Source organism: Leopardus geoffroyi, chromosome X (genome assembly GCF_018350155.1).
Source record: "Leopardus geoffroyi isolate Oge1 chromosome X, O.geoffroyi_Oge1_pat1.0, whole genome shotgun sequence".
Lineage (NCBI taxonomy): Eukaryota > Metazoa > Chordata > Mammalia > Carnivora > Felidae > Leopardus > Leopardus geoffroyi.
In genome coordinates, this window is record NC_059343.1 from 58,279,178 (window position 1) to 58,304,467 (window position 25,290).

General features: G+C 53.3%; 1 protein-coding gene across 2 annotated transcripts; it reads left to right on the plus strand.

The window, feature by feature from the left end:
* The first annotated feature begins 990 nt into the window (after positions 1 to 990).
* On the plus strand, positions 991 to 24,245 carry MED12 (mediator complex subunit 12). Of its 2 annotated transcripts, XM_045472906.1 has the most exons (45): positions 991 to 1,316; positions 1,847 to 1,951; positions 2,160 to 2,351; positions 2,488 to 2,647; positions 3,641 to 3,822; positions 4,009 to 4,119; positions 4,243 to 4,497; positions 4,861 to 5,007; positions 5,389 to 5,488; positions 5,613 to 5,749; positions 5,969 to 6,100; positions 6,701 to 6,827; positions 7,285 to 7,514; positions 7,970 to 8,050; positions 8,184 to 8,354; positions 8,558 to 8,702; positions 8,869 to 8,919; positions 9,253 to 9,371; positions 9,583 to 9,726; positions 10,206 to 10,369; positions 10,569 to 10,700; positions 11,123 to 11,350; positions 11,526 to 11,670; positions 11,843 to 11,963; positions 12,345 to 12,446; positions 12,552 to 12,665; positions 12,914 to 13,089; positions 13,273 to 13,452; positions 14,728 to 14,799; positions 15,254 to 15,387; positions 15,550 to 15,711; positions 16,226 to 16,337; positions 16,485 to 16,574; positions 17,047 to 17,156; positions 17,345 to 17,480; positions 17,749 to 17,910; positions 19,192 to 19,566; positions 19,796 to 19,946; positions 20,102 to 20,298; positions 20,473 to 20,550; positions 20,640 to 20,857; positions 22,800 to 23,025; positions 23,324 to 23,458; positions 23,655 to 23,736; positions 23,970 to 24,245. In XM_045472906.1, exons 1-45 carry the CDS (start codon positions 1,218 to 1,220, stop codon positions 24,011 to 24,013), a joined length of 6,534 nt encoding a protein of 2,177 aa, XP_045328862.1. In that variant the 5' UTR covers positions 991 to 1,217; the 3' UTR covers positions 24,014 to 24,245. The 2 variants fall into 2 exon arrangements, with proteins under 2 accessions (XP_045328862.1, XP_045328861.1); XM_045472905.1 differs by lacking the exons at positions 20,473 to 20,550; positions 23,324 to 23,458; positions 23,655 to 23,736; positions 23,970 to 24,245 and having other exon boundaries at positions 4,009 to 4,497; positions 20,102 to 20,307; positions 20,770 to 20,857; positions 22,800 to 22,953.
* The last annotated feature ends 1,045 nt before the right edge of the window (positions 24,246 to 25,290 follow it).

Sequence of the window (25,290 nt, forward strand, 5' to 3'; positions counted from 1 at the left end):
GAGAGAGGGAGACACAGAATCGGAAACAGGCTCCAGGCTCTGAGCCATCAGCCCAGAGCCCGACGCGGGGCTCGAACTCCCGGACCGCGAGATCGTGACCTGGCTGAAGTCGGACGCTTAACCGACTGCGCCACCCAGGCGCCCCAGCACTCTGTCTTTTAACGGGCGATGCCATTGCAGAAAGGGTACTGGCCCAAGAGTCAAGGAGACATCTTAGTCTCAGCTCTGTTACTCAGTACCTGGATAATATCGCACAAGTGAAATTCTACTCTTTGAAAAATCAGCTTCCTCATCCACAAGATGGAGACAATTACAATCCCTAACAGTGGGGCTGTTTGCAGATTAAAGGAGATGATGTCTGGAAAGTATCTGACACTTAGTAGGTGCCTCTTTCGATAGAGCGAGTGTTCTTCTCAACCTGGAGTTCATGGACACTTAGGGGATGCATCAATAAGCTTTAAAGGGCTCTAAGAATCTCCCTGGAAAGTAGGTAACATTTTGTACACCTGCATTTTTCTGGGAAGAAGGGCCATAGCGTCTATAGCATCTTAAAGGAGTTGCCCACCAGAAAAGGTTAAGAACCTCAGTGCCAGAACCTAACGACCTTGAGGGATTAGAGCTGGCCTTTCAGGGTTTAATAGGTGCTTTCTTATGCAAACAGTTTCTAATCTTCACAATAGCCTTTCAAGGAGGGAACAGTGCACCCATTTTTCAGATGCATAAACTCAGAAACGAAGAAGTGGTTTTTACTAAGAAGGCAGAGTTCCTCACCAATGCAAATACCCTTGAGCACCGATTCCAAGCCAAGAACTGCGTGAGGCATGGGGAACCCAGTTCCAGCTAGAGCTCGGCGCGGCGGCCGCCTCCCGCCTCAAGGGGTCGCACCCCGCGGCACACTGCGCGGCTCGAGGACGTTTCGCAGATACTTGGGGAATGAAATCGATCTTGAGCCGCGCGGGCCCAAATGCTCCGCGGCCGCGGAGCTCCGCCCCACGCCGGGCTGGGCCCCGCCCCCGCTGCAGTCGGTATTGTCCGACGGTTCCCGGCGTCCCTCGGTTCCCCTCGGTAGTTTCCGGCAACGATCGAGAGTTTCTAACGTGCCCCTTGTTGTCTCTCGGCTGCCGTCCTCCCAACCGCCGCCCCCCTTTTCGGTTCCCTCTCCCCCTCCCCCGTCCGCCGGCCCCGGCTGGCGCCTCTGGCGCTACGGGCTGGGCAAGATGGCGGCCTTCGGGATCTTGAGCTACGAACACCGGCCCCTGAAGCGGCCGCGGCTGGGGCCTCCCGATGTGTACCCTCAAGATCCCAAACAGAAGGAGGTGCGTTCAAAGATCGGGGCTCTGGAGGGGCCTGAGGCAAGCGATCGGCATAAGAGGAAGCGTTGATGGTTTGGGGAAGGGGGGGCGGGGCGGTTTGGTGAGAGCCAAAGTCCCAAAAGGGGTAAGAGTAAAGTGGGCTGGTGTGGGAGAGTGCGACCTGGGTGGTGGGGGTGGGTTCCCGGGTGTGAACAGGGAATGATGTAGGGGCCACGCTGGAGGCGCCCCCTTCCACACACACACACCTCAGAAAGTTGTCTGAGGCAGCTTGGTGAGCTGCAGCTGCTCGCAAGCTCGCAAGGAAGAGTGATGTTGAGAGAGCGCTGGGTGATTGGAAATCTTAGTGGCTGTGGGGGTGAGGGTGGGGTCCAAATGAATATAAGGGCCTAGCTTTAAATAACAATCTGTTCTACTCAGAATCCTCCTCCTACCTTTTTTTCCCCCGTTGTTCCCTTCTCTTCTCCTGCCCTCCTCTCCCACCACCACCACCCCCAAGGGGGAAAAAAAGCTAAAATGACGTTTTCCTGCCTCAGGATGAACTGACGGCCTTGAATGTAAAACAAGGTTTCAATAACCAGCCTGCCGTCTCTGGGGATGAACATGGCAGTGCCAAGAACGTCAACTTCAATCCTGCCAAGGTGAGACAACCCTGCCAGGCTGGGGGAAAAGGCTGGAAGAATCTGAGAGGGAGCAAAGGCCCTGGGTTAGGAAGACCTGAAGGGATGACCTAAATGGCTGAGGTTTCCTTCGTAACCTAATGCTGCCACATTGGCATTTGCCCATCAAAGGCATGACCACCCCTCTGCCCCTTCTTTCCCACCCTGACGTATACTTTTATTCCCTCAGATCAGTTCCAACTTCAGCAGCATCATTGCAGAAAAGTTACGCTGTAACACCCTCCCCGACACTGGTCGCAGGAAGCCCCAAGTGAACCAAAAGGACAACTTCTGGCTGGTGACTGCGCGATCACAGAGTGCCATTAACACCTGGTTCACTGACCTGGCTGGCACCAAGCCACTCACACAACTAGCCAAAAAGGTGAGGTGCTGTTTTGTCTTCTTCAGGCCAAGGTTAGGAGCATGGGTACGAAGTACCATCCTATTCTCAGATTAAGCTATGTGGGTGCCAGCTTGTGGAGGTAATAGAGGTCTCACTATTTGCGATGTCCATCCAGGTCCCCATTTTCAGTAAAAAGGAAGAAGTGTTTGGGTACTTAGCCAAATACACAGTGCCTGTGATGCGGGCTGCCTGGCTCATTAAGATGACCTGTGCCTACTATGCAGCAATCAGTGAGACCAAGGTTAAGAAGAGACATGTCGTTGACCCCTTCATGGGTGAGTAACTCCTAATACCAGGGGTCCCACCACCTATCGCATCAAGGAGTGATAGATGCTTGGAATCATTCCCCTTCCTCCTCTGTATTTCTTGTTTCTTTTTTTTTTTTTTTTAACTATTTTGTAAGTTTATTTATTTTGAGAGAGAGCACGCACATGAGCGGGGGAGGGGCAAAGAGAGAGGGAAAAAGAGAATCCCAAGCAGGCTTTGTGCTGTGAGCACAAGCCCGACGTGGGGCTTGGTCCCATGAATTGTGAGATCATGACCTGAGCTGAAATCAGGAGTCGGACACTTAACCGACTGAGCCACCCAGGCGCCCCTGTATTCCTTGCTTCTGCTGTATCTTGTATTCACTCGGTAAACATTGGGTATCTTGACTATCCACTGTGTGCATGTACTGGGCTATCAAGGTGACCGGTACCTTATTCCTGCCCTTAGGATGCTTATAATCGGGTAAGGATGGTAAGGCATATGTGTGAGTCACATAATTATATGTAGGAAGTGTGTGTGTATGTATATATACAGTATATATATTTGTCAAAAGAGAAAGCAGAAGGTTTTTTGAGACTTCAGTGGACAGAAAGATTACTTAAAATTTTTTTAAGTTTATTTATTTTGAGAGAGAGACAGAGAGAGTGAGCAGGGGAAGGGCAGAGAGAGAAGGAGAGAGAGAATCCCAAGCAGGCTCTGCGCTGTCAGCTTGGAGCCCAGCATAGGGCTGGAACTCACGAACTGCGAGATCACGGCCTGAGCCAAAACCAAGACTCAGATGCTTAACCAACTGAGTCACCCAGGTGCCCCAGAAAGATTACTTTCTTCTGGGGACACCTGGGAAGGCTTTAGGAAGGTGGCATTCGACCAGAGCCCAAGAGGATGAATACGATTTTAGAAGTATGGTAATTGGGGGCGTGGGTACTGGGGGGTAGGGGAGACAGAAGATGTCCTAAGGGGAGAGAGGGTATAAAATAGCCCTTTTCCCATCTTTCTCCTAGAGTGGACTCAGATCATCACCAAGTACTTATGGGAGCAGCTGCAAAAGATGGCTGAATACTACCGGCCAGGGCCTGCAGGCAGTGGGGGCTGTGGTTCCACTATAGGGCCCTTGCCCCATGATGTAGAGGTGGCAATCCGGCAGTGGGACTACAACGAGAAGCTGGCCATGTTCATGTTTCAGGTAGGAAGAAGGGCATGTCGTGCAAGCCCTTGGTGGAGCCTGTCCTCACATTCTGCCAGTGTAGGACGGAATCTGCCTGCCAGTTTGCCCCAGCCGTGGTTCTTTTCCTCCTTTATTTACTTTATCTGCCTTAGCTCTAACAGTCCCTGGGTACATGGATACTCTTCCCACCCCTTGCATCCATAGGATGGAATGCTGGACAGACATGAGTTCCTGACCTGGGTACTTGAGTGTTTTGAGAAAATCCGTCCAGGAGAAGATGAGTTGCTTAAACTTCTGCTGCCCCTGCTGCTTCGAGTAAGGCCTGGGATTTGCGGGGCGGGGTGGGGGCGTCTAGGGAGGCTTGGAGGAGGAGGAATAAAATGTGAGTGCCATGTCCCATGGGGAGAACTAGGGGTTTTGATCGGCATGTCTTCACAGTACTCGGGGGAATTTGTTCAGTCTGCATACCTCTCCCGCCGCCTTGCCTACTTCTGTACCCGGAGACTGGCCTTGCAACTGGATGGTGTGAGCAGTCACTCCTCCCACGTTATGTCTGCTCAGTCGACAAGCACACTGCCCACCACCCCCACTCCTCAGCCCCCAACTAGCAGCACACCCTCTACACCCTTTAGTGACCTGCTGATGTGCCCTCAGCACCGGCCCCTGGTTTTTGGCCTCAGCTGTATCCTTCAGGTAGGTACTGGGTGGGCCCAAGGAAGTAGGGAGAAGCATTCTGAGAAGATTTGGGTGTTTGTCCTGGAGAACAGGGGGATTCTAAATTGGAGGTGAAAGCAGGCACCGGGTACTTGCGTGGGGATTGCTGCTTTTCATTCATGGGGTGCTGGTTCCTTTTCAGTTAGTTTCTTCCCGGGATGAAATAGTAGGCCCAAAGCCTTTTAGGAGAGTGGATAAGGGGAGGGGCTCAGAGATGGAATGGTACTACTCTCAGGGCTCAGAATAACATTGGATCTGAAACCTAAGGGTTGGCTCTTATAATGGGATTCTGGAGACACAGACATGGTAACTGAGTTTGACTTAGCTGTTCCTGTCTGGCAGACCATCCTCCTGTGTTGTCCTAGTGCCTTGGTTTGGCACTACTCACTGACTGATAGCCGCATTAAGACTGGCTCACCACTTGACCACCTGCCTATTGCCCCCTCCAACCTGCCCATGCCAGAGGGCAACAGTGCCTTTACTCAGCAGGTAAGCTTGGTACCCCTGGATTGGGATGTGAAGGTGAATTGCTCTTTCAGCAGTAATGACTTGGGGGTGCCTGGGTGGCTCAGTCTGTTAAGCGTCTGACTCTTGATCTGGGCTTAGGTCATGGTCTCATGGTTTGTGAGATCGAGCGCTGCGTCGGGCTCTGCGCTATCAGCACAAATGGGATTCTACTTGCGATTCTCTCTCTCCCTCTCTCTCTGCACCCCCCCCCCACTCACACACACACACTCTCTCAGAATAAATAAACTTAAAAAAAAAACAAAAGAAATAATGACTCGGAGTCTGGTGCTATTCTCTTAGCCTGGGCCCTGGCCTTATGCATGCCTTGGTGCATCTTTAAAGCCTTCCTTTTCCATGTCGCAGGTCCGTGCAAAGTTGCGTGAGATTGAACAGCAGATCAAGGAGCGAGGACAGGCAGTTGAGGTTCGCTGGTCTTTTGATAAGTGCCAGGAAGCTACTGCAGGTGGGTGCCAGAGGACAGATAGGAAGAAGGATGTTTGAGGAAAGAATGGTAAGGACATATAGATCTGAGAGTTGGAATGCATCGGGTCTCTAGTTAAGACCCCTTTACCACTTTTCCTCCTGAGGCTTCACCATTGGACGGGTGCTCCATACTTTGGAAGTGTTGGACAGCCATAGTTTTGAGCGCTCTGACTTCAGCAACTCTCTTGACTCCCTTTGCAACCGAATCTTTGGATTGGGACCTAGCAAGGATGGGCATGAGGTAAGCGAGAAGGGGAACAGAAGGAGAAAAAAGCATTGCAAGAGCAGCAGTGTATATGAGGGGAAGACATGGAGGGGCACCAAGACCAGGGATGTCCGAAGAGACTATCTTACCGGGCCTAGGATGGTGTTAAGATGGGGTCCAGTCTTGAAGAAAGTGGAGCTTGGTTCTTTATCCTCAGCCCTACCTTACTCACCCCCAACTCCTTTTGGTCTCCAGATCTCTTCCGATGATGATGCCGTAGTATCATTACTGTGTGAGTGGGCTGTCAGCTGCAAGCGTTCTGGTCGGCATCGTGCTATGGTGGTCGCCAAGCTGCTGGAGAAGAGACAGGCCGAGATTGAGGCTGAGGTTAGGGGACAGAGATAAGAGAATGCGATTGGCTGATGGGGCAGGGGCAACTGGGGCTGGAGACCAACTGAGCTGGTAGTGGAACCCAAGTTAAAGATGTGGGAATAGGGGCGCCTGAGTGGCTCAGTCGGTTAAGCATCCAACTGTGGCTCAGGTCACAATCTCATGGTTCGTGAGTTTGAGCCCCCACATTGGGCTCTCTGCTGTCAACGGACAGCCCGCTTCGGATCCTGTCTCCCTCTCTCTCCGCCCCTCCCCCCCACACTTGTGCACCATTTCTTTCTCTCTCTCTGTGTCTCTCTCTCTCTCAAAAATCCATAAACATTAAAAAAATAAAGTTGTGGGAATAAAGAAGTGGTAGGGAATCTAAAGGGAAAGTTGAGGACATAAGGCCAAAGTAGAAAGGAGTAGATTGGTGCTGGAGTTAGGGAAGCAGTCAAAGCTTCAGTTGGGAGGCAGGAATGAAAATGGAGGTCAAAGCAGAGATGGGAGTGAAAAGCTTGGGGTGGAGGCAAAACAGGTGGTAGTTCGTGCATTACACGTGGAGAAGTAAAGACCCGGGTCAAAAGCAATGCTATGGTTTGTTCTCTCATCTTACAGCGTTGTGGAGAATCAGAAGCTGCAGATGAGAAGGGTTCCATTGCCTCTGGCTCCCTTTCGGCTCCCAGTGCTCCCATTTTCCAGGATGTCCTCCTGCAGTTTCTGGATACCCAGGCTCCCATGCTGAGTATGGACCCCTGCCACTCTCTGGTTACCTCTGCCTAGACCCACTTACCCACCACTGTCACCAGGAAGCATAACTAAGGGTTTCTGGTATATATTTCTGTCTTGGGCTTTATGCAGAACGATTTTTGGACATAATTCTAGTCTTTGATCATCTTACAGTTCAATGGAATAAAGAAATAAAGAGAAGAATAAAAACAAGAACATACGATGGAAGCATTTTCACATATAAATAGCAGCAAGGATACTGTATTCCTTTCCAAGATGGGGTGTGGGGCAGGAGGGGGTGGTAACCAACTGTGCTCTGTCCCTCAACAGTTTCGGGGTGTTTCTTTTTTGGGGGGATAATTCCTCCTGCCTATCTCAGGTACTCTGGGAACACTGTGCCTTAGGTGTGTTTCTCTCCCTTGCTACCCATCTCTTGTGATCTCAATTCCTTTTTTCTCATTCCCTCCCTGCAGCGGACCCCCGAAGTGAGAGTGAACGAGTGGAGTTCTTTAACTTGGTACTGCTGTTCTGTGAACTGATTCGACATGATGTTTTCTCCCACAACATGTATACCTGCACTCTCATCTCCCGAGGGGACCTTGCCTTTGGAGCCCCTGGTCCCCGGCCCCCCTCTCCCTTTGATGACCCCGCTGATGACTCTGAGCGCAAGGAGGCTGAGGGCAGCAGCAGTAGCAAGCTGGAGGTGAGTGGGCTGTGCCTGCGCTAGCCAGTTTCTTCTGACATTCCCATCTGGCTCCCAGTGTCCTCTGCGAATCTCTTACCTAATAGCGAGGGTGGTGTTTGCTTAGTGCTTTGGGGCTGGCAAAGCCCTCTCATACAGAATCTGAAGCAGACTCCAGGCTCTGAGCTGTCAGCACAGAGCCTGATGCGGGGCTGGAACTCATGAACTCATGAGCCGCGAGATCATGACCTGAGCCGAAGCCGGAAGCTTAACTGAATGAGCTACCCAGGCGCCTGCACCCATTTTAAAGCTGAAGGCAATGGCCATGGCGCTTGTGTGACCCATCAAAAGCTGAGCACAGAGCCATTGCTTTTCCCAACATGGTCTCTCTCTCCAACTTACCTGTCAACTTTTCTAGATGGTGGGGAGCAGCTCCCTGGGGCTAAAGCAACCTTGCTTATATTCTGTGCCCTCAGGACCCAGGGCTCTCGGAATCTATGGACATTGACCCTAGTTCCAGTGTGCTCTTTGAGGACATGGAGAAGCCTGATTTCTCAGTAAGTTAGTTAGATCCCTGTGTAGAAGAATTCAGCTCCTGAGGTCCTCCTGTTACACCTCTTTGGGGAGTTTCTTTATGCCCCTTGCCCCCTTTTCTTCTTCTAAATGTTCTGCCCTTTTGCCTTATCTTAGTTGTTCTCCCCTACTATGCCCTGTGAGGGGAAGGGCAGTCCGTCCCCTGAGAAACCAGATGTTGAGAAGGAGGTGAAGCCCCCACCCAAGGAGAAGATAGAAGGGACCCTCGGGGTTCTTTATGACCAGCCGCGGCACGTGCAGTACGCCACACACTTTCCCATCCCCCAGGTACCGTTCCCCAAGCACCTTGAGACCATCCATTTTGAGCCCAGGTTTCTGTCCAAGCAGTGTGCCGAGGGGTTGGAGCTGGTCCTGAGGGTGTGGCGTGCTGGGAAGGACTGGAGCACTGGGGTGCTGAGGGGCATGGAGCATGCTTTTAAGAGGAGGGCAAGAGATCCATGCTGGAGTCTGACGGTGCTGCTGGGATGCAGGAGGAGTCATGCAGCCATGAGTGCAACCAGCGGTTGGTCGTACTGTTTGGGGTGGGAAAGCAGCGAGATGATGCCCGCCATGCCATCAAGAAAATAACCAAGGATATCCTGAAGGTTCTGAACCGCAAGGGGACAGCGGAAACTGGTGGGTTTGAGGCTCCTTGAACAGCTCTCCCCAAAAGAGTGCCCTAGTCAGTCTCCCCTTCCCCAGCACAGGGAACCCCCAGTCATGTCCCAATGTCCTGTCTCTTAGAGTCTCCTGAGAGCTCTAGTCCTTTTGAAACTTCCCCCCTCATTCCCCCCCTCTGCAGACCAGCTTGCTCCTATTGTGCCTCTGAATCCTGGAGACCTGACATTCTTAGGTACCTCACAGTAAGCCCCATACTGCCCGCCCTCCCTCTCCCTTCCCTCCCTTGACCTAGCACCTCCCTGTATGTATGCCTCTAAGGTCCACGTAGCCTGTGGTCCTCGAAACCTTTGCTTCACTGTCCCCTTCCCTTTATCCCTCCCCCAACCCCTCCTTGACCCTCCCTTCCCTTCCCTTCTCCTTTCTTCCCTCACACCCTTCCTCCCTCCCTTCCTTCCCCTGTCCCTCCCTCCCCCCACCTGTAGCCTTCTCTCCATACCCCCTCCCTACCCCCAGTCAACTAGTTATCTTCCCTGTCCTGACTGGTCCATTTCAACTGTCCCCTCAGGTGGGGAGGACGGGCAGAAGCGGAGGCGCAACCGGCCTGAAGCCTTCCCCACTGCTGAAGATATCTTTGCTAAGTTCCAGCACCTCTCACATTATGACCAACACCAGGTCACAGCTCAGGTGTGGGCCTAAGTCCAGCCCCCTTCCCACATTCTGGCGTCCTGCCCTGTTTTCCTTTCCTCCTTATCTTTTTGCCCCCCCCCTTCCCCCCCTCCCCCCCGCCGGCAGGCTAAGCCTCCCGGTCTCATCCCCTTCCACCACCATCCTTTCTTGCTTCCCTGGTTCTTCCCACCTCTCTCCACTCCCGTCTCACTCACACTGCCCTTATCAGGTCTCCCGGAATGTTCTGGAGCAGATCACGAGCTTTGCCCTTGGCATGTCATACCACTTGCCTCTGGTGCAGCATGTGCAGTTCATCTTCGACCTCATGGAATATTCACTCAGCATCAGTGGCCTCATCGACTTTGCCATTCAGGTGGGGAAGTGGGGGAGACGGGGGTGGAGGAAGGAGTCTGTGCCGGATAGGGCCACCAGGTCAGGAGTAGAGGCTCAAGCTGGTATCCTGGGGCTACTTGGAGGGGCAGAAAGGCTAGCGTGGTGGGGGCTGGAAGGTGAAGTGGAATATGAGCTAAGAAGGCAGGAATAGAGGCTCAAGTGATCCGCAGGGAGGCCTAGGAGATGGATTAGAGCGTTGGGCACAGACTGTTCTCCCACTGCGGAGTTCATAGAATTGTATCCTAGAGACTGGTTAGATCATTGATGCGGCTTGTGTCGTTAGTAGAATAAAGGACAGTGGCATATGGCAACAGAGCTCTTCTAGACTGAGGCAACTCCAGCAGGAAGGGGCCCAGGCCTGCCTTGGCAGTGTCCTAGCAGGAAGGAGGGGTTACCTATACCATGTAGGGCCTCTTCTCATTTTTTCCTCTCCCCCACCCCCCACACTCACTCTGCTAGCTGCTGAATGAACTGAGCGTAGTTGAGGCTGAGCTGCTGCTCAAATCCTCGGATCTGGTGGGCAGCTACACTACCAGCCTGTGCCTGTGCATTGTGGCTGTCCTGCGGCACTATCACGCCTGCCTTATCCTCAACCAGGACCAGATGGCACAGGTCTTTGAGGGGTAAGCAGGGCTTCGGCAGAACGTGGGGGGCTCTCACTGTGGGGAAGTGCATGCCGTTTGGGTGGACAGGGCGAGAAGGTTGCCGAGAGCCTTGAGCCTAGGGCTCAGTCTAGATGAGCCCATCCGTGTGTGGGGACCTTTGTGCCTTGGCCCGTGCACACCACCCGCTGAACCTCCTGACCTTGCTCCCTCGTGACAGGCTGTGTGGTGTAGTGAAGCATGGGATGAACCGGTCAGATGGCTCCTCTGCAGAACGCTGTATCCTTGCTTATCTCTATGATCTGTACACCTCCTGTAGCCATTTAAAGAGCAAATTTGGGGAGCTCTTCAGGTAAGAGAGGTGGGAGGTGAGAGTGGAGAGCAGGACCCTGTCCCATCTCCTTTCTGTTACCACTCAACTCAGGAGCAGAGCACAGCCCGGGACCCTGCTGTCCCTGCAGGGCCATTTGGGAACTGTGTTCTCCACAAGTTCTTGGTTCCTAAAAGTAGGCCTGCCTCCTTCTCTTCCTTATCAGCCTGGCCTCCAGCCCATCTCTGCGGGGCCCACAGTCCTCCTCCCTGCCTGCAGAGGCCCTTGCGCCTTACTCTCCCTGAGGCCCTTTCCTGACCCATCTGCTTTGTCCCATCTCCCTTTTTGTTGTCCCAAGGTCGCTGGTCCCTCACTTTTTTTCTTTCCTCCCCTCTCCCGACCATCCCCACTACCTCACCAGATCCTCTTCGATACTACTATCTCCTTTCTCTCCCCCACCGCAGTGACTTCTGCTCCAAGGTGAAGAACACTATCTACTGCAACGTGGAGCCATCAGAATCCAACATGCGCTGGGCGCCCGAGTTCATGATCGACACTCTGGAGAACCCTGCAGCTCACACCTTCACATACACGGGGCTAGGCAAGAGTCTTAGTGAGAACCCTGCTAACCGCTACAGCTTTGTCTGCAATGCCCTTATGCACGTCTGTGTGGGGCACCATGATCCCGATAGGTATGGGGCGTACTGAGTGAGGAACGGGCACCGTGCTCCTGCCTGATTTTGGGAGGGATGAGATGCCTGGGAGGTACTGCAACCTTGGTTATTGCTGGGGTGGTGATGAAAAGTTAACGAGTCTGAGGTTTTGTGGAACAAGGGCTTTCCTGAGGGCATTTGTACTTCTCCCCAGGGTGAATGACATCGCAATCCTGTGTGCGGAGCTGACCGGCTATTGCAAGTCACTGAGTGCCGAATGGCTAGGAGTTCTTAAGGCCCTGTGCTGCTCCTCTAACAATGGCACTTGTGGTTTCAACGACCTTCTCTGCAATGTGGATGTGAGACTTGGGCCGGGGTCCTGCTGGGGCACGGAACTGTTACCAGGGCAGGGGACCGGTCACAGTAATCAAGGTAGTAGGGGGGCAGAGCTATCGAGTGGAGGCGTACCATTTTGAGTTGGCGCCCTGTCTGCACACTGAGTCTGGGGTGTCCATCTGCTTTTTCCTCCAGGTTAGTGACCTGTCTTTTCACGACTCCCTGGCTACCTTTGTCGCCATCCTCATCGCTCGCCAGTGTTTGCTCCTCGAGGATCTGATTCGCTGTGCTGCCATCCCTTCACTCCTTAATGCTGGTGAACTGCCAATCCGTAACCCCTAGAATTTCTGGACCCCGAGTTTTACTATGCATTCGATGGCCCCGTTTCTCGTTGTTTGGTGCAGGGCTCCCTGCTTTCACCAGAGGCCAGTCCTGTGGTGTGTCTCAGGCTGGGAGCGGCCTCTTTCTAACCCGGTGTCGGCTGCCCTGATCTTTCCAGTTTTTTTTTTTTTTTTTGACCTTGCGAGGTACTCCCCTTATACTGCAAGACAGTTCGCCTCTCTACCTCTCCTCCAGCATTATCTGGTTATTTCTCCTTTTGCGTGACCTCATCTTCCCTCTCAGGCCCTCACCGCCCACAAAACCACTTACGGTCTGCCTTCACCCTGTCCAATTGGCTCTGTTTTCCTTTTTTTAGCTTGCAGCGAACAGGACTCTGAGCCGGGGGCTCGGCTTACCTGCCGCATCCTCCTCCACCTTTTCAAGACACCTCAACTCAATCCTTGCCAGTCAGATGGGAGTAAGTGACCCGGATCTGAGTTGGCGTCAGGGCAATAGAAAGCTCGGCTACCCCACCCCCTGCCATTTCTACTTTTGCTTCCCCTGATTTGAGCTCCCTCCGCAGACAAGCCTACCGTAGGAATCCGGTCCTCCTGTGACCGCCACCTGCTGGCTGCCTCCCAGAACCGCATAGTGGATGGAGCTGTGTTTGCTGTTCTCAAGGCTGTGTTTGTACTTGGTATGGGGGTAGGAAGGGAGTGGTGCCAGAAGTGTGTGTAGGGTGGAGTGCCAGCTAAACTACAAAGGACAGTCTTTCTCCTGAAGGTGGTCTCTCTGCCCTTTGGGGGAGGCGAGGAGGGAGGGAAGTATATTTCTGTCCTGTAGGGCAGGATTTGGGGAGTTGCTGCTTCTGTGGGTTTGGGGTAGGTCTCTACACTGTGTTCAGATCTCACTCTGCCCTCCCTATCTCCTGCCCGTGAACCACAGGGGATGCGGAACTGAAGGGCTCAGGCTTCACTGTGACAGGAGGAACAGAAGAACTTCCAGAGGAGGAGGGAGGAGGGGGCAGTGGCGGTCGGAGGCAGGGTGGCCGCAACATCTCTGTGGAGACAGCCAGTCTGGATGTCTATGCCAAGTACGTGCTACGCAGCATCTGCCAACAGGTCAGTCTCACCTTCCCCCCATACCTCCTAAGTGCCTTGATACAATATAGTCCTGTTTCCAGCCACCATCATGCCACCTTCCTGCCATACGTCGTGTCCCTCACCAAACCCCAGCCCGTTCCCCCCCTTACTCCTTACCCCACTTACTGGTTGCCCCAGTCCCCTGATTATCAGCTTCTTCAGGAATGGGTAGGAGAACGTTGCCTTAAATCACTGTGTGAAGACAGCAATGACCTACAAGACCCGGTGTTGAGTAGCGCCCAGGCTCAGCGCCTCATGCAGCTCATCTGCTACCCACATCGATTACTGGACAACGAGGATGGGGAAAACCCCCAGCGGCAACGCATTAAGCGTATTCTCCAGGTAGGCCAAGGTGATGGGGGTCTTAGAGGAAGCAGTGGGGCCCGGGCCTGGGGTGAAACAATGGGAACCCTGAGAGAAAAAGAGGGAAGGAGTCAAGTAAGAAGGTGAACAAGGATGTGGGCAAAAGGTGGTGAGCCCCGACATGGGTTTAGAAGTCAAGCTCGTATGGTTTAGACTCTGGAGTAAACTGTCGGGTGAGGGCACAGCTACCTGGAGTGGGACCATAGCTTATCAGTGGGAGGCATGACATCTGGGAAGCCTAGTTTTGGGCCTCACTTATCTGGCGGCTCGGTAACTAACACGAGTACTACTGTATAGCTCCCAGTTACTGTCTGCTTTGTGCCGAGTATCGTGCTCAGCCCTCTGTGCACATTTCCTCGTTTAATTCATACAACCCTGTAAAGTAGGTAGGAGTAGCTGTGTTTGACCAATGAGGGGACAGACCGAGGCTTGAAGAGGTTAAATAGTTTGCCCAAGGTCCCACACTAGTAAGTTTAGACTCAGCATGGGAACCCAGGTGTCCCTGTGCCCTTTCTGCCTTGCCGTACTGCTTCAGACATGTGGGTAACTGGGGGGTGGGAAAGTAAAGCCATTAGGTAGGAAGAGCTAAAGGAATGAGGTCTTTTCAGCCCAGAGGAGATAATGTCAAAGAGAGATTAACTCACAGTAGCCTTCGGGTCTGTAAAGGACTTTGAGCAGCTGGTTTAAAACAGGAGAAGCAGGCTTCAACTTTCACATCAAGGATTTAGGGCAAGCGTTAGGCAGAACTTCCTGATGCTAAGGAATGTGAGGCTCTGGAACAGGAGACTGGAGAGAGATGTGAAGCCTTTCTCGAACCGCTTTTGAAATAGGATAGGATTTTCGGGGCGCCTGGGTGGCTCCGTTGGTTAAACATCCGACTTCAGCTCAGGTCATGATCTCGCGACTCATGGGTTCGAGCCCTGCGTGGGACTCTGTGCCCACAACTGAGAGCCTGGAGCCTGCTTCAGATTCTGTGTCTCCCTCTCTCTCTGCCCCTCCCCCACTCATGCTCTGTCTTCTCTCTCTCTCTCAAAAATAAAATACAAACATAAAACAAATTGAAATAGGATAGGGTTTTCAACCATCTTGGATCATTTCGGTGCAGTCTTTCCCAAAGACTGGGACGCAGAGGTTCCTTTCAGACTCGTAGGCATATGTGTCTCAAGGTTATGAGAGATCAGGAACTGGCCTCGGGGTGATAATAGCTGGGGGTGTCAGTGGTGACTTAGTGTGGGGGTGGTGTCTCTGTCACAGAACTTGGACCAGTGGACCATGCGCCAGTCTTCCTTGGAACTGCAGCTGATGATCAAGCAGACCCCTAACAATGTGAGTGGTGCCCGGCACCCTCTTTCCCATGCTCATGTCCAGCTCCATGTGCCAGGGAGGTGGGCTACCATAGAAGAACCTGTGTCCTGCCCTTGGGTTCTTGAGCTGGGAGACATAAGAGAGTGTGGGAAGATGGCTGACGCATGGGGCCGATGAATAGGGAAATGGGTCAGGAGGGTTGGGGCTCTGAGCTGTGGGGGAAGGTTGATGGCGGCGGCGGTGGTGGAGGCTGTTTCTGTGGTCACAACGGTAAGAAGGCATACAAGGAATAGACAGTGGTTAATTGGAGAAATACGAGGTGCCGAAGGGCACAGCTCCCAGCAGAGTTGTGTCTCTACCCTCCTGTTACCCTCCCGATGCCTTTCTCTGCCCTCACCTCCTATCCCTCCTACCATCTGTTTTCCATTCACCCCCAGTCACTATTTAGCACCCCTGTGCCTTTTACCCTCCCCAGGAGATGAACTCCCTCTTAGAGAACATCGCTAAGGCCACAATCGAGGTTTTCCAACAGTCGGCAGAGACAGGGTCGTCTTCTGGAAACACTGCAAGCAACATGCCTAGCAGCAGCAAGACCAAGCCTGTGCTCAGGTTGGGTAGAAACGTGTTAGGAACCCTCCCCGTATGGGTTTTTCTTCCGGTAGCGTAAATTATTTCAGCCTCATGGAGCTACTAGGCATGTCCCTCAAAGATGGAATGTCCCATCCCTTGCCTGACTCCTCTGGAACCCTGTGTACTCCGTCTGTCTTCTAGCTCTCTCGAGCGCTCCGGTGTATGGCTGGTGGCCCCCCTCATTGCCAAACTGCCCACCTCAGTCCAGGGGCATGTGTTAAAGGCTGCTGGGGAGGAATTGGAGAAGGGTCAGCATCTGGGGTCCTCTTCCCGCAAAGAACGCGATCGCCAAAAGCAGAAGAGGTAAAGCAGAGGGGACTGGAATTGAGGGGTAGACAGGAGAGGAGGCAGGCCCAGGGAAGAAGAAAAGTTGTGAGGAGTTGGGACAGAGGGATGGGAATAAAAACCACAGAAGAGTGGAAAACCAGAGGGTAGGAGGTGGGCATGGTTGAGCAAGAGGCTAGAACTTAGGAGAGTGGAGTTTGGGGCTTGGAGTGATAGGGTTGGAAGTTTCCTGACTTCTATCCCATGGTCCCGTTCTTTTTCTTTCTCTTTCTCTTTTTCTTTTTCTTTTTTTTTTTTAATGTTTATTTATTTTCTAGAGAGACAGACAGAGCGTGAGCAGGGGAGGGGCAGAGAGAGAGAGAGGGAGACACAGAATCCGAAGCAGGCTCCAGGCTTCGAGCTGTCGGCACAGAGCCCCACATGGGACTCGAACTCGCGAACCGAGAGATCATGACCTGAACCAAAATCAGGCACTTAACCAACTGAGCCACCCAGGTGCCCCCCGTTCTTTTTCTTTTCCTCCCTTCTCCAGCATGTCCCTGTTGAGCCAGCAGCCCTTCTTATCCCTGGTGCTGACATGTCTGAAAGGGCAAGATGAGCAGCGTGAGGGACTCCTCACCTCCCTCTACAGCCAGGTGCACCAGGTACAGGTCTCTGGGACTGCAGAGCTGGGCGGGAGGGCAGAGAAGGTGCACCAGGAACCTTCGACACTTTCTCATCAATGCCTTGGGTGTTTGGGGATGGAAGCAAGAAGATCCCTGAGCCATGTGTTATCCTTGTTTCTGTCTCAGATTGTGAATAATTGGCGAGATGACCAGTACTTAGATGACTGCAAACCAAAGCAGCTAATGCACGAGGCGCTCAAGCTGCGGCTCAACCTGGTGAGAAGGCAGCCGGGGACAAGAAAGAAGCGGGTAGCACTAGAATTACACCGCAAAGAAGCCCCCTGCCTGGGGGAGGGTGGGCACAGAGATGGAGGGCCCAAGTTCTTCTGGGTCTTCAAGTATTAACTTGTCCCTCCTAAGGATGCAGGACCTAAAAGTGGTTGAGGGACTGGATCCTGCCTCGGTGTCCCAGATTCTGGATACTAAGCCCTAGAAACCCACTGTGGAACGCTGAATGGGATTCTGGACATCCTTTCGTCCAGCTCCCATCATTTTAGAAGTCAGGAAACCGAGGCTCAGAGGTGTCAAGAACTGAGTCATTGGCCTGAAATCACGTAACAAATCATAACTACAGCTGGACCATGGCCTAATGTGTCCTAAGTCGCAGCCAAGCCAGGTTCTAATGTAAGCTTTCCCTGAATGCTAGCCTTTGCCCCTGAGCCATCTGACTGACTTGTGGCCCTGGCAGGTGGGGGGCATGTTTGACACGGTGCAGCGCAGCACCCAGCAGACCACGGAGTGGGCTGTGCTGCTCCTGGAGATCATCATCAGCGGCACTGTCGACATGCAGTCCAACAAGTAAAGCATCCCCACCCCCTCCTTTCAGTTTTTTACCCGAGAGGAACTCCCTTCCCCTACCCCAGGTGCACGACCCGCCGACCCGCTGCGATCCGTGTAGGTGTCCCCACTCGCGTCCCACCCTGAGGCCCTGGTCTGTGTCTTAGCTTCTCTCCTTCTCGGGTTTTCTCCCTGACTTCTCATCACAGCGAGCTCTTCACCACCGTGTTGGACATGCTGAGCGTGCTCATCAATGGGACCCTGGCTGCGGACATGTCTAGCATCTCTCAAGGCAGCATGGAGGAAAACAAACGCGCCTACATGAACCTGGTGAAGAAGCTGCGGGTGAGTAGAGGAGGCCAGGGCGAGGCTTGAGGGGACTGGGATCTGGGCTACCTGTCCCCTGACTCTGGGGGTATCGAGTAGCCTCAGGGACTTCGTCCTGGCCAGAGCCGCCCACCCTCCCCTTTGACGTCCACTTTCTCGTTGGTATTTTTATGGCGACGGTTTGCTCTGTGTCTTTTTCCTGCCAGGTTCTGGGCTCTCCCCAGAGACTTCTAATCCCTCTTTTTCCATGTCCTTGAGCTCTCATCCCATCTTTCTCTGCCCGCAGAAAGAGTTGGGGGAGCGCCAGTCGGACAGTCTGGAAAAAGTTCGCCAGCTGCTGCCACTGCCCAAGCAGACCCGAGATGTCATCACATGTGAGCCACAAGGCTCCCTTATTGACACCAAGGGCAACAAGATTGCCGGCTTCGATTCCATCTTCAAGAAGGAGGCACGTTCCATTTTCCTCCCATCCCCACACCTAGCCTTTTTCCCCCTCTGGGGGGAAACCTTGTGGCCAAACCTTGTGGCTGCGACAGGCTCATCAGGCCAGGGAATCTATCGGGCTCTGCTGGTGGGAGCCATCTCAGGGGTGTTCAGCTTATCACCCAATTTCTTTTTTAATGTTTCTTTATTTTTTTGAGAGAGGGTATGTGTGAGCAGGGAGGGGCAGAGAGACAGGGAGACGGAGAATCCCAAGCAGGCTCCATACTGTCAACGCAGAGCCCAATGCGGGGCTCAAACTCACCAGCTGTGAGATCATGACGTGAGCTGAAGTCAAGAGTCAGACACTTAACTGATTGGGCCATCCAGGCGTCCCACGATCACTGAACTTTTTGTACATTTCTGCTCCCCATCTTGGGAGTCTCATCCTCTTTCCTCAGTCTCTCCCTTCACCTCTGCCCACCATCCCCACCCACCTTTTGACATACCACCCATTTCCCAGCACCCTGTCTTCCTCTTTCCTCTGCCCCACCTGCCTCCTGGCCGCCTCCACCCTTGCCTGTACCCCGCCCATCTGGCCAACTGCCATATCTGTTTTATCCCTGCACTCTTCTGCCCCTACCCACCCATCTCTGCACAACTTTCTCTGTACCCTCTGTCAGTTGCAGTATTTGTTGAGTAACCATAATCATTGTGGAGAACAGAGAGAGAGAGGGGAAGGAGGATGCAGAGTCTGAAATCTACAGTCCAACCCAGTCATATATACATGGTCTTCATTTCTTTTCCCGGCCCATCTGTCTTTCTGAGTCTCTCTCCCTCTCTCTCTCTCCCTCCCTCTCTCTCTTTCTTTCTCTCTCTCTGCCTGATTCTCACTTTGCTTTTTTCTGTGTCTCTTCACTCACCTTTTTGTCTCTCTCTTCCTGTTTTTCTCTGTCTCCCTGTCTCTGCTTCTGTCTTTGCCTGTCTTTAGTCTCTCACCACCTTCCTGTTTCTGACAGTGTCTTCCTCTGAGTGTCGGTGTCTGTCTCTGTTGCCCCTGCCCATCGCCCTCTCCCCTCCTCTCTGTCTTCCCCATGAGTGTGCATGTGTGCTGGTGTATATATATATATATATATATATATATATCCGTGTCCGGCTGTCTTTTCTCTCACCGCCTCCCCTGAATCTACCCCTGACTTTTTTCTTCTTTTGCTGCCAACAGACATTTCCCCCTCTCTTACCAGTCCTCAAGGTCTATCTTCTGTTTTCCAGGTCTCAGCAGCTCACTGTTTCTCATTTTCTGGAGCAGGGTCTACAGGTTTCCACCAAACAAAAGATCTCTCCCTGGGATCTTTTTGAAGGCTTGAAGCCATCAGCGCCACTCTCTTGGGGCTGGTTTGGAACAGTCCGGGTCGACCGGCGAGTAGCCCGAGGAGAGGAACAGCAGCGCTTGCTGCTCTACCACACGCATCTGAGGCCCCGGCCCCGTGCCTATTACCTGGAACCACTGCCACTGCCACCGGAAGATGAGGAGCCCCCTGCTCCCACCCTGCTCGAGCCTGAGAAAAAGGCTCCAGAGCCCCCCAAAACTGACAAACCTGGGGCCGCTCCACCTAGTACCGAGGAACGCAAGAAGAAGTCCACCAAGGGCAAGAAACGCAGCCAGCCAGCCGCCAAGACAGAGGTTAGCACGGCCCCCGACTCTCCTGTTACGCTTCTTCCACAGCCCCCCTCTCTCCGTGATTCTGTACAGTTTCTGATTCCTGGGGGCGGGAGTAGGGAGGTGGGGATGAAGTGCCATTGGAATTAAGAAGATTAGCCACGTGGGTCTAGCTCCTCTTGACCCTGGATATCCCTTACCCCACCCCATCCCGCTGTGGTCCACTCACCCTCGTCCTCTCCTGTTCACACAGGACTATGGAATGGGCCCAGGAAGGAGCGGCCCATATGGTGTGACAGTGCCTCCAGACCTCCTGCACCATGCAAACCCTGGATCCATATCCCACCTTAGCTACAGGCAGGGCTCCATAGGCCTGTACACCCAGAACCAGCCGCTGCCGGCAGGTGAGCGCCAGCCCCTAGGACGGAGGGTTACCCGAACGTTCCTCCTGCCTGAGGGAAGATGCCACATCTGTGAGGATCTGTGGATTACCTGGACACCGAGCAGGGGATGAAGGGGGAGGAGGAGCCTAGAGAGGTCAGCCCACTCCCCTTTCCAGGTGGCCCTCGTGTGGACCCGTACCGCCCCGTGCGATTACCAATGCAGAAGCTGTCAACCCGACCACCTTACCCGGGAGTGATGCCCACGGCCATGACTGGAGTCATGGGACTAGAACCCTCCTCCTACAAGACATCTGTCTACCGACAGCAGCAGCCCGCGGTGCCCCAAGGACAGCGCCTTCGCCAACAGCTCCAGGCAAAGATAGTGAGAGGGGCAGTAGGGAGGGCCGTCAGGGAGAGGGGCTCTTGAGGGTCACGGGACTGAGGACACACTTGGGATCTTCACAAGGACTTGCAGAGTGGGAGATAGGAGAAACGAGATGGCGGAAAGCATTTCCTGAGTTTGAGTTTGTCTCCTTTTTCCTTTTAGCAGAGTCAGGGGATGTTGGGACAATCATCTGTCCATCAGATGACTCCCAGCTCTTCCTACGGTTTGCAGACCTCCCAGGTGAGGGCACAGAGGGTGACAAGCCAGGGGCCTTAAGGCAGGCTGCTGTGCACACTCTTGGCCCTGACCCCCTCTGTCCTTCTCTGCAGGGCTATACTCCTTATGTTTCTCATGTGGGATTGCAGCAACACGCAGGCCCCGCAGGTACCATGGTGCCCCCCAGCTACTCCAGCCAGCCTTATCAGAGCACCCACCCTTCTACCAATCCTACTCTTGTAGATCCTACTCGCCACCTGCAACAGCGGCCCAGTGGTTATGTGCACCAGCAGGCCCCAACCTACGGACATGGGCTGACCTCCACTCAAAGGTACCCAGGGCAGTGGGGGCCATGGAGACACACTGAGATGACAGGGAGCATCTGAAATGGGAAAACCCATGCCAGGAGGTAACGGGACTAGTCAGAACATTCAGAAAGGCGAAGAACACTTACCTGGCCGCGAAATGCTGGAGCTGGAAGGGACCCTGCTGACCAATAGTCTCACATCCGCTTGCCCGATATTTCTTCAAGGCCCAGAGAGGGGAAATCATTCACACAACTATGATGAGGAAAGATCCTGGGTTCTTAGATGTACTGTGTGGTAAGGAGTCATCAAGCCAGTAGTAGAGCAGTTCCACACTGGAACAGGCAAGCCAACCAGCCCTCCTACCATGCTGAATGCTCCTCACGCCTTAGTTAAGACATGGGAATTATGTCTTGAGGCTTTGCAGCTTAGGATTTAGAATGCTGGGGAGTGGACTGGAGGAAAAGTCCTTTAATTTAGAAGTATCAATTGGGGCGCCTGGGTGGCTCAGTAGGTTAAGCATCTGACTTCAGCTCAGGTCATGATCTTACGGTTTGTGAGTTCGAGCCCCGTGTTGGGGTCTGTGCTGAAAGCTCAGAGCCTGGAGCCTGCTTCAGATTCTCTGTGTCCCTCTCTCTCTGCCCCTCCCCTGCTTGTCTTCTCTCTCTCTCTCTCTCTTTTTCAAAAATAAATAAATAAGTATTTGATATGTGTCAGCTGCCCGCTGTGTGGCCAGTGTGGCCAGCACTGCTCTGGGATGGGGTAAGGTGAGTAGAGATTTTAGAAAATACAAAGTCCCTCACCACAGGGAATTTTTAGTCTAGCTGGGAAGATGAGACACGGAAAAACATTTAAAAAACACGATGAGGAGAGAGATAATCAGGTGCGCAGTTGTGTGCTGTGAAGTACATGGGAATTCAGAGAAGGTATGAGATCATGGCTCGTGGGCCTGAGTCATCAGAGAGTTTCACGAAGGGGGTTAGATCTGAGTTGGCCTTTTTTTTGTTTTTTAGTTTATTTCTTTTTGAGAGAGAGAGCAGGGGAGGGGGAGAGAGAGGGGAAGAGAGAGAATCCCAAGCAGCGGGGCTCAAACTCACGAGCCATGAGATCACGACCTTAGCCAAAGTCAGATGCTGGACCAACTGAGCCACCCAAGCTCCCCTTGAGTTGGCTTTTGACGGATCGCTGTGATTTGGATTTGTTGAGTGGAGGATCGGGAAGTGGAGTCCAGGTAGAGGACATAGCATGAACAGAGACATAGGAACCAGAGTGAGGGGGGTGGCTGGGAGGATAGGAAGAAGAGCTCGGATAGAGTGTAAAATTCATGCTGGGGCAGTAGCAGGAGACAGGCCAGGGATGGGCAGGCTGGTATGGGGCCTTGGGTGCCCGATACAGACTTGAGATACAGTCCCACCAAGAGCTCTTTTGATCAGGAAAGCCATATGGTGTGTTGGTGTGTTGACAGATTAACATAGGATGCAGGGATAGGATGCATAGGGAAGGCGAAGGAAGACCAGAGACAAGGGGGCCTAGCTGGTAGGTAGCCTGTTGCAGTGATGTACATGGGAAGGCACAAGAACGGTAGAACTCCTATCTTTCATAGTCTGGAACGTTATCGGTGGACCACCATCAACAGCAACAGAAACCACCTCAGTGGGTGTTTATAGAATGCCTATCTTGTGCTGAGGCCGGTTTTCGTTTCTGTATGAGAAAAACAGCTAAAACAGGATTGGAAGATTCTTAACTGTGGAGGTTATGAGGCACTAAAATGGGGTGTTGTCTTTGCCCCTTATTCCCCAACCTCGAAATCTGTCCGAACCCAAGGGGTCCTTCTGGTTAGTGACAGGAGAAATGAATGAAATGACTTGTTGATGTTTCTTTCCGTTCAGGGACCCAGGACTTCTACTTCTACTCCTATGTCCCTACCCCCCTCCAGTGCCTTGACCTTTGGACCACTGGTCTTTGCAGGTTTTCACACCAGACCCTGCAGCAGACACCCATAATAGGTACCATGACACCGCTGGGCGCGCAGGGCGTCCAGGCCGGCGTCCGATCGGCTTCCATCCTGCCTGAGCAGCAGCAGCAACAGCAGCAGCAGCAGCAGCAGCAGCAGCAGCAACAGCAGCAGCAGCAGCAGCAGCAGCAGCAGCAGCAGTACCACATCCGGCAGCAGCAGCAGCAGCAGATCCTGCGGGTAAGGCCCTGTGATGGCAGCTGGGCCCTAAGAGCCTCAGGAGGGGAAGAGGCCGCAAGCGCCTCCAGGTCAAGCCCCTCCAGGTCATTCCTTCTGGCAGAGTGGCTGTGGCAAGCGGCAGGGGCCTAAGGAGTCGCTTTCCTCCCCTCCCCCTTCTGTTTTCCGGGGTTCCTGGTGGGAGAGATTTGGGAGTTGCCTGGTGGGAGGAGGGAGGGCAGTGGCCCCGGGTCCCCTCCCTGCTGCCACTTCTGGGGCTCCGCTCCTTTGCTCCCCTTAGATGTATCTCTTGTCTTCACAGCAGCAGCAGCAACAGCAGCAGCAGCAGCAGCAGCAGCAGCAACAGCAGCAGCAGCAGCAACAGCAGCAGCAACAGCAACAACAGCAGCAGCAGCAGGCGGCCCCTCCCCAGCCCCAGCCCCAGTCCCAGCCCCAGGTAGCTGCTGGACTACGACCCCTGGCTCAGGGACAGCTGCCCAGGTTGGGCACACAGCCAGTGAACTGGGATGGGAACAGTGTTCAGAGGGTTAGAGGTGGGAGACAAAGGCCTAGTGCTCCAAAAAGGGGGTCAGGAGATGGGGAAGGACACAGAAAGTTCAAGTTCAATCTTCCACTCCTTGTTTCCTCCTCAGTTCCAGCGCCAGGGGCTTCAGCAGACACAGCAACAGCAACAGACAGCAGCTTTGGTCAGGCAACTCCAACAACAGCTCTCCAGTAAGCCTGCTTTCCTCCCCGAAGAGAGCCCCCCACCCCAGGGGACTGAATGGGGGGGAAGGGGGGAGGGGGGAAGGAGGATGTGGGGAGGAGCCGAGCTGAATGCTTCAGGCCCAGGTTGTGGGGGGATGCATGGCGACCCATCCCTTCCCTTGGTACCTGAGTAGCTTTCCTCGTGCATACCCACATCCCTGCTTGGTCTCCCACCCCTGATAATCTCTGATTTTTCACAGATACCCAGCCACAGCCCAGTACCAACATATTTGGACGCTACTGAGCCACCTGGAAGAACCGCTTGTGCACTGGATGTGGCCCCACCCTTTCCTCTCAATTCCCAATCCCCCTCTGGGGCTAGCACCAGTAGTGGTTGGGGCTCTTCCCTCAGGCTCCATTTTTAATAAGTTTTTAGTATTTTTGTTAACGTGAGGCATTGAGCTGTTGGGTTTTGTATATTATTTATATAGAGACCCCAGAGCTGTTGCACCCAATACACAGAGCTTCTTTGCAAAGGGAGTGTGTGAGTTCTGCATGTCCAGTAAGGGCGGGCTCTCGGGAGAGTGCTGGGGACTGGACTAACCAGTCGGAGCCTCTGTTCCGTTCAGATCAAGTCCCCTGTTTGCCGTCTATCCCCTAAATTCCTTGATTCTAATTGGATTGCTACTCTCTCCTTCCTTCTCCAGCCTGGCAACATATTATATAGGTTTGGGCCCTGAGGTTTTTTTCCTTTTCCTTTTTTTAATGTTTATTTATTTTTGCGAGAGAACGCAAGCAGGGGAGGGGCAGAGAGAGGGGGAGATAGAGGCTCGGAAGCAGACTCCGTGTCAGTGTAGAGCCTGACTTGGGGGCTTGAACTCGGGAACTGCTAGATCATGACCTGAGCCTAAGTCAGATTCTTAACCATGCTTAACCGGCTGAGCCACCCAAGTGCCCCAAGGGCCCTTAGTTTCTTAAGAAGGGCAGCTTACCTTCTCAGTGAGGTGTTGCAGGTTCTCTATAGCTTCTCTCCATGAGAGATATACCACTGGGATGGGGGAAGGCCAGTGGGGGGTGTGTGTGGGGGGGTAGGAATTGGTGGAACCTGATTCTTCTTCCACCCATCCCACAAGCTTCAGGGTGGAGGGTGTGACAGACACTGCCTACACTTGTTGCCACCTTGTGCGCTCCCTGTTGGGCACCAAGCAGTATCCTAGACGGAGCACTTTCCTGAGAATTCCATTTCTGGGATGAAGACTTGCCCTCAGTTGGCAAGTGTCCCCATGGAATTGGTGGTTGAAGGTTGGTGTGGTTATAGGAGGAAGAGAGACCCAGTAACAGGAAGGACCCTTTCCTCTCTCTGCTCTGTTGCTGGAACTGTTTGTTTTTCCAGTGACCCACCTTGGCAGTTTCCCAGGGTGACTGTTGCTTACTCCCTTGTTACTGTAGAGAAAACCCAAAACTGTTGCTCCAGAGTCACATTTGGAACTGTGGCAGGGTCATTCTCAACCCCTTTGCCTTCAGGTTTGGGGCCCTAGATCTAAGGCTATTCAGGAGAGCCAAATGGTTTACTACAAAGGG

Bases quoted from the DNA above. Each gene is read 5' to 3' on its own strand.
- MED12 (XM_045472906.1), top strand. From the start codon at position 1,218: ATGGCGGCCTTCGGGATCTTGAGCTACGAACACCGGCCCCTGAAGCGG. The intron at 4,120-4,242 runs GTAAGGCCTGGG...ATGTCTTCACAG, and splicing joins TGCTGCCCCTGCTGCTTCGA to TACTCGGGGGAATTTGTTCA. The intron at 14,800-15,253 runs GTGAGTGGTGCC...TACCCTCCCCAG, and splicing joins TCAAGCAGACCCCTAACAAT to GAGATGAACTCCCTCTTAGA.